At 46.6% G+C, this 14,991-nt stretch overlaps 1 protein-coding gene across 2 annotated transcripts in view; it reads left to right on the top strand.

The window, feature by feature from the left end:
• The first annotated feature begins 252 nt into the window (after positions 1 to 252).
• Positions 253 to 14,991, top strand: part of UBAP2L (ubiquitin associated protein 2 like) — a 38,284-nt gene continuing 23,545 nt past the window's right edge. Inside the window, exons 1-6 of one of the 2 annotated variants that reach the window (XM_087943110.1) lie at positions 253 to 326; positions 7,140 to 7,269; positions 8,630 to 8,707; positions 11,489 to 11,599; positions 13,394 to 13,565; positions 14,861 to 14,956. In XM_087943110.1, the coding sequence (XP_087799236.1) occupies positions 7,180 to 7,269; positions 8,630 to 8,707; positions 11,489 to 11,599; positions 13,394 to 13,565; positions 14,861 to 14,956 (547 nt within the window). In that variant the 5' untranslated portion in view covers positions 253 to 326; positions 7,140 to 7,179. The remainder of the gene's footprint in view (positions 327 to 7,139; positions 7,270 to 8,629; positions 8,708 to 11,488; positions 11,600 to 13,393; positions 13,566 to 14,860; positions 14,957 to 14,991) is intronic. The other variant, XM_087943111.1, reaches the window with a different exon arrangement.

Here is a 14,991-nt window from a genome sequence, read left to right as displayed (position 1 = left end):
CGCACTGGCGCTGTCCCGCGGGCGAAGGGGGCGTGCCGCGGCCACCTGACGCCGGGCGTCCCCCATCCCACCCCGCGCGGCCCCGCCCCCCACTCATCACGTGGCCGAAGGGGCGGCGCCTCGCCCGCGCTGGCTTCAGTTGTCAGTGTGCGTGTGTGGCGGCGGCGGCAGCGGCTGAGGTAAAAAGAGAGAGGAAAAAATGGCGCGCGGCCCCTTTAAGAGCCGGCCCCGCCTCCTCCTCCTCCCTCCCCCGCGCGATAATCCCCGCTTTACTTTTATGAGGCGATTCCCGGGAACCGGCGGCGGCGACGGCGCGGCGGAGGCGGGTATCTGGCGCAGCGGCGGCTCGGCCGGGGGCCTCCGGAGGGTTTTTTCCCTGCCGGCCTGAAGGGGAGGAAGGGGGCGTGAGGAGGCGGGCGAGTTCCGGTCGAGAGCGCCTCCGTCGAGGCCTAGTCGGCCGGGGTGAAGCCGGGGACTCGCGTAGCACGCCAAGCCGGGCCGGGCGCGCCCAAAGTCGGCCTCGACCTCCGGAAAGACCCCGGAAGGGGGGTGGGAAAGGTGTTTTTTTTTTCCCCTTCGACCGTATCGGATTCCATCGTCTCTCTTTGAGCCTTCCGATGACCCAGCCCGAGGCCCGGGAAACTCCCCGCAGGCCCCTCCCTCCCTCCCTCTCCCTCCCCCTCCCGCCGCGATGAGCGGCGGCCCTTCCTGCCCGGGCGAGGCCGCTTCCCCCTCGAGGAAGCGCCGCTTCATTGTTTCCTCCCGGGCCCGCCGGCCTCGCCTCGGCCCTCGGGGGCCAAAGGAACCGCGGGGCGGGAAGCAGGGGAGGGTCCTTCTCTCCCCCCACGTGGAGGGGCGACCCCGGACCCCCCATGTCCCGGGGCGGAGCCTTGCGACCCCCCAGCCGGGCCCAGGGCTCAATCGGGCCTGGACGGAGCTTTCCTCCCCCCCGGCCTGGCGGAGTTTCCTGGCCCCCAAACGGGGCGCCCCCATCTCTTTTGGGGAAGGGGCATCGCCAACAGGGCGGGGGGAGCTTGAATAAATTGGGTTCTTGCCTCGTCAAACCACCTTTCCTGGCTTGGACAGGAGGCGTGTTTTTTTAAACCCCCCTTTCCTGGAAAAGTGGCAGGGATCTCCTAGGATCCACTGGGATCTCTTCTGCCTCCTCCCTCTGGCATGGGGTGGGGGGAAGAGATCCTCGGCATAAGGTCAGCGTCTCTGGCAGGGATCTCCCCAAATCTGATCCCCAGTGATCCCTTCCTCCTCTTCCACGCGTGGGGGGGAATCCTTTGGGTAAAATTTCAGGTCTCTTGTTTGCCCCCTCAAAAGTGGCAGAAACCTCCCCAGATCCGATCTCAAGTGATCTCCTCTTCCACGCAGGGGGATCCTTTGTATAAGGATCCGCTATTTTGGCCCCTCCAAAAGTAGCAGAAACCTCTCCCAAATCTGATCCCCTTCCCTCTTCCATGTGGGGGGATCCTTTGCATACGATTGCAAGTCTTCTTTATTTGCCCCCTCAAAAGTGGCAGAAAACTCCCCAAATTCTAATCTGGAGTGATCCCTTCTTCTCCCTCCTTCCCTACCTGGGATCTGTTGCACAAAACAGGAGTCTCAATTTGCCTCAAAAAGTGGCAAAAAAACCTCCTCCTAAAACCGAAAACGGTCCTTTCTCTCTCCCTCTCTTTCCACCCAGGGGGATCTTTTGCATAAGATGGGTGGTCTCAATTTACTTCCTTTAAAAAGTCAGATTTCCTAAAATCTGCTCTCTTCTGTGATCCCTCTTCTGTGCCAGGGGGTCTTTTGCATAAGATCAGGGTCTCGATTTCCCTCTCACTTCCTCCCCCTTCTATCATATCCATCTCTTTAATTTTGCTTTTTAATCCTCTTTAAAGAAAAGAAAATCGAAGGCTTCTTAAATTTTGAGAGCGAGTGGTTCTTCTTCCTCCTAAGCCTGCCAGCTCCTTTTTCAGCAGGCAGTAGGGTGTTCCTTTGTTATCCTCCCACCGTTTAAAAGGGAAAAAAAAAAAAAAAGAGGTGAGGGCTTGGTGCCCAGCAATCTTGTTTGCAGCTGAGCGGGGGTTCAATCCAGCTTGACTCCAGGCCAACCTGGCTGCTGAGTGAATGGATGTGCTTGCTGGTTATCTCTTGGACCCCATGCTCTGTGGCTCTGCTGGGCCTGAAGTTTTGCTGGAAGACTTTCCCAGGAGCCTTGGAAAGTTTTTTAAATATCCCCCTTTGCAGAGGAAAAAAAGTGATCCACAAGCATTTGAAGGCTGAAGTTTGAGATCATTTTATTTCTTTTCTTACAAAGTTAGCAACGGCAGGTCTCAGGATTCTCTCACTTTCCTAAATGCTTCTCAGCTCACTATAATTCCTGAGGCTCTGGGAATTTACCCCATACGCTTTTCTTCCTTCTTCTTTCCGGGGTCTTCTGGACCTCTTCCCCTTGCAGTTTCCCTTAAATGAACAAAATCATTTTTGTGTTGTGTCACCTTGGGAGTGACTTCACCTGGGACTTTGTAACCATAAGAAACTTACCGGCCTGCTGTTTCCTTCTCTTAAGTCCTACTATTTGTGATATTCTTAAATAGCTTCTTCTCCAAATAAACAGCTTGGGTCGCTTCCCAGCCAGGAAGGCCACAATTGTGGGAGTTCACAACGGCTGTAAGTCAGCACAATTTCTCAGTGGATGGACAAAAAAGCCACAAAAGATGCATCTTTTCATCCTTCTGAAATGTTTACTGCTCCTCCTGTTCCTACTCATCCCACGAGCTCTTATGTTCTCCCTCCCCCGCTTTTTCTTTTTCTTTTTTTTTTTTTTAAGGCCTAAAAGCAATGTTGACATTCTGGCTTCTTAACTTTTCCTGGCATCGTTCTTTTCTCAAGGACATCCTTTCAAGCAAAACCGACCATAATATTTTTCTCAGGAATGATGCTCCAATCTTCTCAGTCAGCCAAGCATTTCATTGTCCTCCAAAACATTAGGTGCTTCCTTATGTCCCAAAAGAAATGAAAAGAATTGGAGGGTTGTTGTTGTTTTTTTTGTGGTAAGCAGTATACTTTCCCTAACAAAATGTAATCGTGAATCCTCCTTGCCTATTTCAGCAATCTGCATTTTGTGTTCTTAGTTCTTCAGTTGGACTGCTCTTCTTTTGTGTTTATTCTGAGGTAAGTCAGTCTTACTTCGGGAGGAACTACAATCTTGTTGAAAACAGTGCTGTCTCTTATTTTTTTCTTTTAAAGAAAAGGCCCTGTTATCCCAGCCTCTCTTTGTAAGCTCAGGATGCCATGTTTTTTTTCCTCCCTTCTGAACTTGTTAACAGAGAAAGTTCCTGCTTTCATGCTGCTGTTTGAAGATAGTAGTTAGCAATTTGGAAAGCAGAAAGGCCTCAGTTCAGAAATCAGCAAGCAACGAATTATCTCTGGACAGAAAAAAAAAATGGCCTATGAATGATTTAGAAGCTTGCTCTCCCTGGATGGAAGCTGTAATCCAAGAATTACCCTCTTTCAGGAATAACATGGGAAAGAATAACATTGCCGTTGCATAGGTTGGAACACGGAGCAAACTCTTCTAGAGATTAGTCTAGCTACCTTGATCTTATACCCTTTTGGCCTTTGTTCACCTGACAGCAAGGTGAGAGAACTGCTGTTCTTTAAAGGAGACACGTTTACTCAACTATCTTTTCTCCAAATTCCTGATTGATTTATTTTTTAAACCACTTCCGTCTTTATTGCCGGTCTTGAAACATTTGCTATCTGGTAGTGAATTTATTGCCATTTGTTTGGGTTTATAAGGGGATGGAGGATAAGCAGTGGCCTATTGGTCTTCAGCAGGATGGCTTCAAGGAGCAGAAGGCCACTTTGGAGAGAGAGGAAGAGAGCCAAAAGTTACTTTAATCCCGCTATCTGGCCCGTTTAGCGAATCGTATTGAAGTCGATCGTGGGATATAGGCAAAACTGGTGTCCCCTTAGACGCCGCCTTCTGCAAACTAACTCATCTTGACAAAAGGGTTTGCTTTCTCGTGCTCTACTTGTGGATTTTCACTCTTGCAAAGAAGCACCATTTGTTAGAATCTCCCCTAATCAAAAGTCTCCAGCCAGGGACCTTGTTTTCTTAGTCCTTGAGAATAAAATTAAAGATTTAACAACCCCCTCTCCAGAACATTGAATCTTCCCTTGTCTTAATTTTTTTTCTCTTTCCTTTCTTTCTCTTTTTCTTTCAAAGAAAACTGAAGTTTTATTTTTTTTAAAAAAGAAAGAAATCTGGAGGTTTAAAAAAAAAAAGCTTGTCTTTTCCCATCTCTTCCCCAAACATTTGCTTCCAGCTGTTCTTGACCAGGCATCTTTGGAGCCAGGTTTCACTTCGCCCGAAGCTGTGGCAAGGCCGTTTGACCCACGGGGAGGTGTCCCCGGCTCCTGAGAAGCGGCCAGTAACTTTTCAGGATGAAGTTGTGAGACGTGGACAAATCCCCACCCGGGCAAATCTTGCTCCTCTGGATGCTAAGTCAGGTGGATTTTCCTTCTCCCCAACTGTACCTGGCTCGGCTGGCAGCCGCTCTCTCTAAAGTCTCTCCCATCACCTGCCATCTCTTCCTTTTTTAGCGGAGGCTGCCGAGTAAGCCAGGGAGGGGTGTACATCCATTGCAGCTGGGAGCACCCCATTTTTCACGTGTTTCTCTTGTGAGGAAGGGGTGGAAAAGAGGGAGAGAGAGAAAAAAAATCAAGCATCCAGGAACACCAACTCCTGTTTGGCTGGCTGGCTGGCTGTAGCCAGAAATGGCTCCTTTTGGGAATATCCAGAGGACATTAATACAATAATGTTCTTCTGTTATCGTGGCCTGAGAAGATTTTGTTTACTTCTTCCCAGTTTTGTGCCTCGGCCTTAACACCTTTCGGGTCTCTTTGGATGCTCCTGTTGCGTACACCCTGCACTGTCACTGGTCTGGAGAGCTCAAAAGCAGCTCTTTTGGAAATCCCTGCTGTATATTACGATGATAAGAATGCCAGGTGTGCCATAAATAGACACCGGAGAGAGATTTTCCTTCCCAAGCATACATTTCACGTCTTGGTTCCCTAAAAAATGTGCCTTTAGCTTAACAAGACCCTGTTCTCTTTTCTTCCCCCTGTCTCCAGAGATGAGGGCTCAATTTCTGAGCCAGGAGACAAAACACAAACCTTGTTGCATCACTTTCTTTCTCCCACCTCTGTCTGTGTGTGTGTGTGTGTTTGCTGCCCGGGCTAAAAATTGGTTTGGCAAACAGGCCTGGTCCTGTGGATTGAAAATGTTTCCTTCCACGAGCCATTTGCTGCCTGGGATTTTTTGATGAGCTGATTCAGCCAGGGGGTTCTTTTAAAAAGAGCAGATTGGATTCCTGGAAAACCAAGGTTGGGTTGAATCACTTTGCCGTAAGTGGCTTACGTGTGGTGTGATTTCTCAGAAGGAAGGAAGGAAAAGGAGATAATTGTCCTGCTCCATATAAAAACCCTGAACACCTCAAATTTTGGTTTCTGATTTCCTTCTTGTGAGTGATCTGTTTTGGGGCGGCCTTTCTGCCTTGGCTAGTCTGGATTTCAGAATTACCTGGTTTTTTTGTTTTTTTTAAGGCAGCTGCTGTATCTTGGCCCACTCTCTCTGCTCTTGGTTAAATACATCTGCAAAGCTAGGAAAATTTGAACAATTCTGTGAACTTCCCCATCCTGACTCGGAATTCATACATCCCGTTGAGTTTCCAGCTACCTTTTGGAGTTTTCAAAGTACTTAGCCCTTTCCTGGTTTGTGATTTGATAAAGCTTTCTTCGGTTCTCTGAAGCCAGGATGGATATTGATGCAGAAAAAGAAAATCCTGATGCTCCAAAGAGATGCTAAAAATGTGAAATTAAGTCCTGCTATGGTGGAGAACAGTTGTTCCTTTTCTAACAGAAAGTGATCCTTCTTCTTTTCGGGTGGTGTGTTGCAACACACCTCTATAACTTTCCACTGGTCATGGAAACTTCTCTTAGGAAAAGGTTTATCGGGTTTTTTTAACAACTGGAGTTGTGACGGCTAGGAATTGAAGTCCATCATGTAGAGCTGGGGTGAAGCCAGAAAAGAGAAAAATTAAAGGAGGGCTCCCCGATCGTCCTCAAATCTTTTCGAAATGGTAGCCAGTAAGCAGGATGTGTGTGTAGGGCAAGGGACTTCAAACTTGGCAAGTTTAAGACTAGTGGACTTCAACTCCCAGAATTCCTGAGCTAACATGACTGGAGGAGGAGGAATTCTGGGAGCTGAAGCGCACAAGCCTTTAAAGCTGTCAAGTTTGAAGACCCCTGGAATAGATAAAGAGAGAGAATAGATAGATAGATTAGATGAAGGATCTTCAAACTTGGCAAGTTTAAGACTAGTGGACTTCAACTCCCAGAATTCCTGAGCTAACATGACTGGAGGAGGAGGAATTCTGGGAGTTGAAGCCCACAAGCCTTAAAGCTGTCAAGTTTGAAGACCCCTGGAATAGATAAAGAGAGAGAATAGATAGATAGATTAGATGAAGGATCTTCAAACTTGGCAAGTTTAAGACTAGTGGACTTCAACTCCCAGAATTCCTGAGCTAACATGACTGGAGGAGGAGGGATTCTGGGAGCTGAAGCCCACAAGCCTTAAAGCTGTCAAGTTTGAAGACCCCTGGCGTAGGTTACTGCAGTGAAAAAAACGTGTGGTTCTTTAACAGACACGCTGGCAGCTCTTCTGAAGCAAGTGCTGGAAATTAGCCCAAAATAAAAATGGAATGAAGATAGTCCTTGACTTACAACCATTTCTTTAGCAACTGTTCGGACTTAACAACGGCACTGAAAAGGTGACTTATGACCACTTTTCATCCCCGGGGTCCCGTGATCCAAATTCAGACCAGATTCACTTAACAACCGGGTTCCTAACTTAACCACTGCAGTGGTTCATTCAACAACTGCAGCTGGAAAGGTCGTAAAATGGGCAGAATCCCCCCCCCCCCCCCCCGAACGGCTGTCTTGCCTCCTGTTGAGCTAAATTGAAGTCGAAGGATTACCTGTACGCACCTGGTGGATAACGTGAAAAAGACATTACGGCTGGCAAAGAGAAAAACTTCTTAAACACTTAACGCCTTTTCTTTCTTCGATTTCATTTACAGGTTTCTGCCTTGTAAATACTGTTATTTGTATATACTGTAAATGATGACATCGGTAGGCACCAACCGAACCCGGGGAAGCTGGGAGCAGACACAAACACAGACCCAGGCACAGCACAAGCAGAGGCCACAGGTGAGGGCGGAGCTAGCGGCATCCTTGGAAACCGGGAGGTGTGCGCCCGGCCTCTCCTTGCTCTTTCGGTTGTGACTTGGTGGCACCTGGCCCTAACGTCTTCCTGGGAGACAAAAGGTGCAGCTTCTCCACCTTTGTTTGTTCTCAGCCAGGAAGTCTGAACTGGGAGGGAAGGCGGAGTTTGGCTTTTCTGGAGGATAGCTGCCAGGGTGTGTGTGTGTGTGTGTGTGTGTGCTGGGAGGAATCACACTTCTCTCCCCCCTCTTTCCTTAGCCAGTTGGACCCAAGCATTTGGTTACCTGGGCAATCAGGTTGCAGCCTGGTGGGCAAAACTCTTGATATTTGACTACTTGCAAGGATTTGCCATGCCCATGAATTGTGAGGTGTTTTGTCTTCCGCCTCCCAACTGTTCTTAAAGGGCTTCTCGGGGTTCACTCGAGGGAATTACTACTATTCTATGTTTTTATTCCGCCTTTGTTATTGTTAGAAATAAGGCGGTGAATCTACCTAATGCTCCTTCCTCTTCTTTTCCCCACAATGCCAACCCTGTAAGATGCGTTGGGCTGAGAGAGAGAGGAGGAATAGGGATTGGCCCAAAGTCACCCAGCTGGCTTTTGTGCCTAAGGTGGGACTAGAACTCCCAGTCTCCTGGTGATTGGGCCAAAGTCACCCAATCAGCTTTCATGCCTTAAGGCAGGACTAGAACTCCCAGTCTCCTGGTGATTGGCCCAAAGTCACCTATCTGGCTTTCATGCCTAAGGTGGGACTTGAACTCAGGGTCCTCCGCTTCCTAGCCCCGGTGCCTTAATCACTACACCAAAATGGGAAGACAAGAACTCGTTCCGCTAAGCTGGGATTTGATTCGGTCTTTTTTTTTTTAAAACACGGCTTCGGAGCCGCCACCGCTTGCTTCGCCCGTTGGATTAAGCGTCACGGATTTGCTTCACAGCCACGTGATTCACTTAACGGCAGCGTGACTCGGTTAAGGAACGTGGCGATCCACTTAACCCCTGTAAAAATTGTTCGTGAAATCCTGTGACAAGCTTGCGGTGGAGATTCCCCTCTCCAACGATGGTCATAAGTCAAGGACTTCCATCCTGGGAGGATGCGACTGGTGAACAATTTTTTCAGATTTTGAGTTTCCCCCTTCAGGCCATTTCCCCGAGTTGGGAACTGGCTTTAATTGGAGCTCAAATCCTCTCTCCTGTCCCAGTCGTTTTAGGGCACCTCACCTGAAGGGTTACAACCCACTTACCTGTCTCTCCATCCTCCCACCCACCCACCCCCTCTCCTTTTGGACGCGGCCCCTCTGAAAATGCAAGCGTCTCATTTTTCTCTTTCTGGGCCTTTTCCTTCCCAGGCCACTGCGGAGCAAATTCGACTGGCGCAGATGATCTCAGACCACAACGATGCTGACTTCGAGGAGAAAGTGAAACAAGTAAGTCCTTTGGCATCGGAAGAATAGAACAAGAGTTGGAAGGGACCTTGGAGGTCTTCTAGTCCTACCCCCCAGCTTAGGCAGGAAACCCTACACCACTTCAGACAGACGCTTATCCAATCTCTTCTTTAAAAACTTCACGTTCTGGAGCATTCACGGCTTCTGGAGGCAGGCAGTTCCACTGGTTAATGATTGTCACTGTCAGGAAGTTTCTCCTTAATTCGAGGTTGCTTCTCTCTCTGATTGGTTTCCATCCTTTGCTTCTTGTCCTGCCTTCAGGTGCTTTGGGGGAAGAGACGGGGAGGCCCAGCCATGGCCTCAACGAATAGTTTTCTTTCTACAAGTGGGTTCCTCAGCTTATAACCATTCGTTTAGCGACCGAAGTTGAAACGACACTTAAAAAACCCCAAATGACCGTTTTCCATACTTTTCCAACCGTTTGCAAAATCCCTGCGGTTGTGCCATCAAGCTGCTTGGCAACTGGCACGTATTTATGACTGTTGCAGTGTCCTCGGGTTGCGTGAACCCCCTTCGGCCACCTTCTGACAAGCCAAATCAACGGGGAAGACAGATTTCACTGAACAGTCGTGGCCCTAACTTGACTGCGTTGCTTCGGTTAACAAACAGAGGCAAGAAAGGGCGTGAAATGAGGCCAAACTCACTTAAAAACCTTTGGGCTCAACTGTGGTCATAAGTCCAGGACTCCCTGTGCATATTCAAGCTAAGCTTCCTGTTTTATTCAGGTCTTAAGTCATGTCTTTTATTATTGTGGAGTCGGAGCAGTGGTGGGATTCAAAATTGGTCACTACCGGTTCTGTGGGCGTGGCTTGGTGGGCGTGGCAGGGGAAAAGAAGGCCGCTGCAAAATCCCCCTTCCCTCCCCAACCCCACTAACCTGCTCTCCAGCTCCGTTCTCCTGTGCAGGGCAACCAACGGAGACCCAGCCGATCAGCTGGGACTCAATGGGAGGCGGAGAAGAGATGGGGTTGGCGGGGCCAGTCAGAGGTGGGATTGGCCGAGCCTCCGGACTACTCAAAATTTCCACCACTGGTTTTCCAGAACTGGTCAGAACCGGCAGAGTTGGAGCATCCAAGTAATATAACCCAAATGGCTCCCTTTTTAGTAATTTTATCACTTCCAAACAAATTGTGTGACTGCCCTGACTTTTAGATCTGCAGAAAATCAATTCCAGAACAGGAACAGCTTTGAAATGGTTCCTTGCCCTCATTCCAGCTAATAGAGTCACACTGGTGAATTTTTGGCTGGGTCACCCTGCCTCACTCTTCTGCCTGCCAGTAAATAGTTTTTTTGTTTTTTGGCCTTGCTTGTTTCCTGGGGAAACGAATGTACAGGTAGCTGGTTTAAATTTAGGCCTTTTTTTTTTTTTTTTGGCTGTTGCAAGTTTTATTACTTAAGGGAAGGAGGAGGTTAGCAAAAGTAAGGACCTTTTCACATTTTGCAAAGCGCAGGGAAAAAGAGAAGGGCTGCCTCGTTAAAATAATGTATGGAGCTTTGGCTCGAAAAGCCAAAGTTGTTTTCTTTGACAGCAGCAAGGCTATTGTACGCACAAAAACGGAAGGACACCTCGATTCCTACCATGGATGAATGGTTGCATAAGTGGATGGGGTTGGCTGAAATGGCAAACTTGACTATTTTGATTAAAGAAAAGACTAGAAGTACTTCGATTTCTACTTCTGAACTTTGTACTTGGAGTGGAAAAAGAATGAAACTTTGATTTTGGGTTGTACCGATTAGATACTGATAAAGTCTTTATAGAAATGGTTTGTTCATTATTATGAAAAAAACCAATTTGTGATTTGATGTTAATGCCTTATTTTACTGCAACGGACACAGTCAGAAGTCAATGTTTCTTTTTCTTTTCCTCATCCTCCCTCACTTCTCTTCCCCCTTCCCCCCCCCCACTGTTTTCCTTTTTACTTTCGTATTTTGTATCTTTTTTATTGTACAACCCAATAAAAACGTTAAACCGGAAAAGCAAGTGTCGTTTTCTGAAAAAGATGAAGGATATTTGAGATAAATATGGACTAACAAGCTTGGAACAGCAGTGCTTCAGAAAAATAACTTTTTGTGCCTTCTAAGGGCGTTCAGAAAAGGAATATATGTGGTTTGTGGATTGAGAGCGAAGCTACTTGGGTTCAAGGTGGATAAAAATGGATGGTTTTTTTTAAATTAAAAAAAAATATGATTTATATCGGATTTTTATTTTTATTTTTATCAAATTTATTTTAATAAAAATGCTTTTGGAATAAAATATATCTAAACATAGTTTTCTATTTAAGATACCTTAAATTTATTTTATTTAGTTTATTATTATTTAATTATTTTTTATTATTTATTATTATTATTTAGTTATTATTTAATTATTTAATATTATTTATTATTATTTAGTTTATTAGTTTATTCAGCATGAAATGGAGCTTAGTTATGTAGCATGAGGCCGTATATGCTGCAATATTTACGTTTTTGGTAAACTCATTCCATGAATCCAAGCTCGGCAATATAACATGCACTGCATTGATGCATTCACACAATTTCACAGCAAGACACGATGGTTGCTCTTTAAAAACGATGATGAAAATCGAGAGGATTTAAATCAAGCCTTCTTTACTAGTGTTTTAAATCGTGGTTTAAATCGACTTGATTTAAATCAAATCCACCCTGCTTTGGTTCAGCCCTGAGCTGCCAATAATTCTCTTTTATCCCATACCTATTTGTGGATTGCCGTAAACCCGTTCTCACCATTTATTCTTTCCCTCTGCAGCTGATCGACATCACAGGCAAGAATCAGGATGAGTGTGTGATCGCCCTGCACGACTGCAACGGAGATGTCAACAGAGCCATCAATGTGCTGCTGGAGGGAAACCCAGACACGGTAGGTGTGGCGCTTAGCTGGGCTGAGGCTGATTGGTTGGGTGGTCCGACGTGGGCGGGCGCTCCAGCTCCGCGCGACTTGCAAACCCCACCGAAGCGGAGCGGTGGGTTTTCAATATACTCTCCACGGACAAAAGTTCATTTAACGACCGTTTGGAGTTACCACAGCACTGCCCAAAAAATGACCTTTGTTAAAATTCGGGGGCCTGGCAGCTTTTGCCCCCCTTTTACGCCCTTCCTTGCCGCGGTCGTTCAGTGAATCCCTGCCATTCTTTGGTTAGCCACATGGGTCATTAAGTGAGTCGGGCTTCCCTGTTGACTTTGCTTGCCTCGTGGCCCTGCGACCGCCATCAATACGAGCTGGTTGCTGAGCGTCCGGATTTTGACCACGCCGTGGCTTTAAGCGTGAAAAAACGCTGCTACGTTCTTTTTTTTTCAAATATATTTTTTATCGTTTACATATAAATATATTGAATGCAGTGTAATTTGGCCATGGCATTCCAATTGCCGTAAAACAGAAGTAAAACCAAAATAACATACATGCAAATGTATATATACAAATTTTTGTACCAAAATTTCCTGACGGTCATATAATACGTCGACTCCTCTTATCCTTCTAATACTTACATCCCTCTATCAATGATACAAACAGTGTCTCTTTCCAAGTCCCCTCAAATGATTCTTTTTCCTTCCAACTTCTACCTCGTGTTTGTATCCCAGGGGGTCCCCAAACTTGGCAACTTTTAAGACTTATAGACTTCAACTTCAGCATAGATGTCTGGAGAATTCTGGGAATTGAAGTCCACAAGTCTTAAAAGTTGCCAGGTTTGGTGGCCTCTGTTCTAGCCATTGATAAAACCTATTCCACTTTAAATGGTATCTCCAGAATAGAATTAGATAGGAGTAGAGTAGAATAGAGTAGAGTAGAATAGAATAGAATAGAATAGAATAGAATAGAATAGAATAGAATAGAATAGAATAATAGAATAGAATAGAATAGAAATAGAAATAATAGAAATAGAATAGAATAGAATAGAAATAGAAATAATAGAAATAGAATAGAATAGAATAGAATAGAATAGAATAGAATAGAATAATAGAATAGAATAATAGAATAGAATAGAATAATAGAATAGAATAGAATAGAAATAGAAATAATAGAAATAGAAATAATAGGAATAGAATAGAATAGAATAGAATAGAATAGAATTCTTTATTGGCCAAGTGTGATTGGACACACAAGGAAATTGTCTTGGTGCAAATGCTCTCAGTGTGCATAAAAGAAAAGAGACATTCATCAAGAACCATCAGGTACAACACTTAAATGATACTCATAGTGTACAATAAGCAATCCAATCATACCAGGAAACAGTCAGTATAAATCCTAAAGATACAAGCGACAAAGTTACAGTCATACAGTCACAAGTGGGAGGGGATGGGTGATATTGATGAGAAAGTTAATAGTAATAGTAGTGCAGACTTTGTAAATAGTGTTGAGGGAATTATTTGTTTAGCAGAGGGATGGTGTTGGGGGGGGAGAGAAACTGTCCTTGTGTCTAGTTCTGGGGTGCAGTGCTCTATCGTGTCGTTTGGAGGCTATAGAGCCCTGCATCTTTTACTTAGTCTTCTACTTTTATCGTTTACTTAGTCCCTTTTTCTTCCGACACCGTTGTAACGTTGAAAAACGGGTCCTTAAACACGAACGGCTGCAAAGCGAGGGGCTGCCCGCCTCGTCCCGTACGCCAGAAATAACATGGATTTTTTTTTTTCCTTTTCTTTTCTCCCCATCTTTTAGCACTCCTGGGAAATGGTGGGGAAGAAGAAAGGCGTCTCAGGTCAGAAAGAGAGCGGACAGACGGAACCCAGCGAAGAAGGCAAAGAGAACCGGGAAAAAGAGCGGGACTTCAGCCGGCGACGGGGGAGCGGCTTGCCCCGAAGAGGCCGCGGAGCCAGCCGTGGGAGAGAATGTAGGCCCCTGATTCTGCATAGAAAGCTATAGGCCCTCCCCAGGAGAGGTGCAAAAGGTTCCTTTGCAGCATTTGTGACTCCCAAACCAGGGCCCGTCCTCCGCCCCCTTTCATCACCCCCACCCACCCACCCACCCCTCCGCGTCCCCAGGAGGTTGCTACGACCTTCAGGCAGGCTGCTTCCGCCCTGGCAGGAAGTCTTGGTCCCATTCCCCACCCCAAAAGGCTCTCCTCCTCTCTCTCTCTCTCTCTCTCTCTCTCTCTCTCTCTCTCTCTCTCTCTCTCTCTCTCTCTCTCTCTTTCTCTCTCTTTCTTTCTTTCTTTCTTTCTTTCTTTCTTTCTCCCGGTTCCTTTTTTCCCTCCCTTCTTCTCTTGTGGAATTATATCCAGGCGCTCCTGGCTGAGAAAGTCATGGGGGGGGGGGAGAAGAAATGCCTTGATGTAATTAACCCTTACAATCACAACCGAGCCCCAACTTCATATCGCTAAGCCACAGTTGTGACGTGAGTTGGGTGCCCCCCATCCCCGTCTTACGACGCTGTCTTGGCCCCGTTGTTTAGCGAAACGCCGCCGTCGGTAAGGGAGGAACACAGTGGTCGGCCTCCCCCGTGGATTTCGCTTGTCACCAAAAAAGGGACCACGTGACCCTGGGACATCTCATCCGTCGTAAATACGAGTCTGTTGCTTAAGTGCCTGGGTTTTTATCTCGTGACCGTGCGGATGCTGCAACAGTCATAAGTTAACCTTCACTTTTAGAATAGAATAGAATAGAATATAGAATATAGAATATAGAATAGAATATAGAATAGAATAGAATAGGAGCTAGAATAGAACAGAATAGAATATAGAATAGAATAGAATAGAATTCTTTATTGGCCAATTCTATCTTATTCTAAAACCTTCACTTTTTTTCATCGCCGTTGTAGCTTTGACTGGTCCCTAAACGAGCTCTTGTCAATCAGGGGCTGCCTATTAAATTTATTCTCTTGGAGGTTGTTTAACTTGGTTGCGGCTGAGGTTCAGCTTTCAGAATGGGATGCAGCGAACGGATACAACCGCACGCAAGACTGTGGCTTCTCTCCAGTTTGGGGGATACCACCAGCCGTGTGTGGCTGTTTTCTTTTCCTGGCCGTTGCCACGTTTCAGGCCACGGCCGAGTCGGTTTTCCAGAGGCACCGCTATCGCTCACACATGCTCGGGCTTGGTTTTTTTCCTTCCATATTTCCCTCTCTCTCTCTCTCTCTGCCCTGGGTTCCTCGCTTGCAAATCTCCCAGCGCCTTGTTGTGTTTTGCAGTTCGGGGTCAGGAGAACGGACTGGATGGCAGCAAGACGAGTGGCTTTTCCGGCAGAGGCACGGAGAGAGGGCGACGGGGACGTGGGCGAGGCAGAGGTGAGCCAGGAAGCCCAGGTGGCCGTTGGTAGCCC

The sequence above is a fragment of the Notechis scutatus genome, chromosome 14 (genome assembly GCF_049901735.1).
Source record: "Notechis scutatus isolate UNSWTSFEM ecotype Mainland chromosome 14, rNotScu1.2, whole genome shotgun sequence".
In the NCBI taxonomy this organism is placed as follows: domain Eukaryota; kingdom Metazoa; phylum Chordata; class Lepidosauria; order Squamata; family Elapidae; genus Notechis; species Notechis scutatus.
This window is presented reverse-complemented; position numbering and strand designations above follow the sequence as displayed.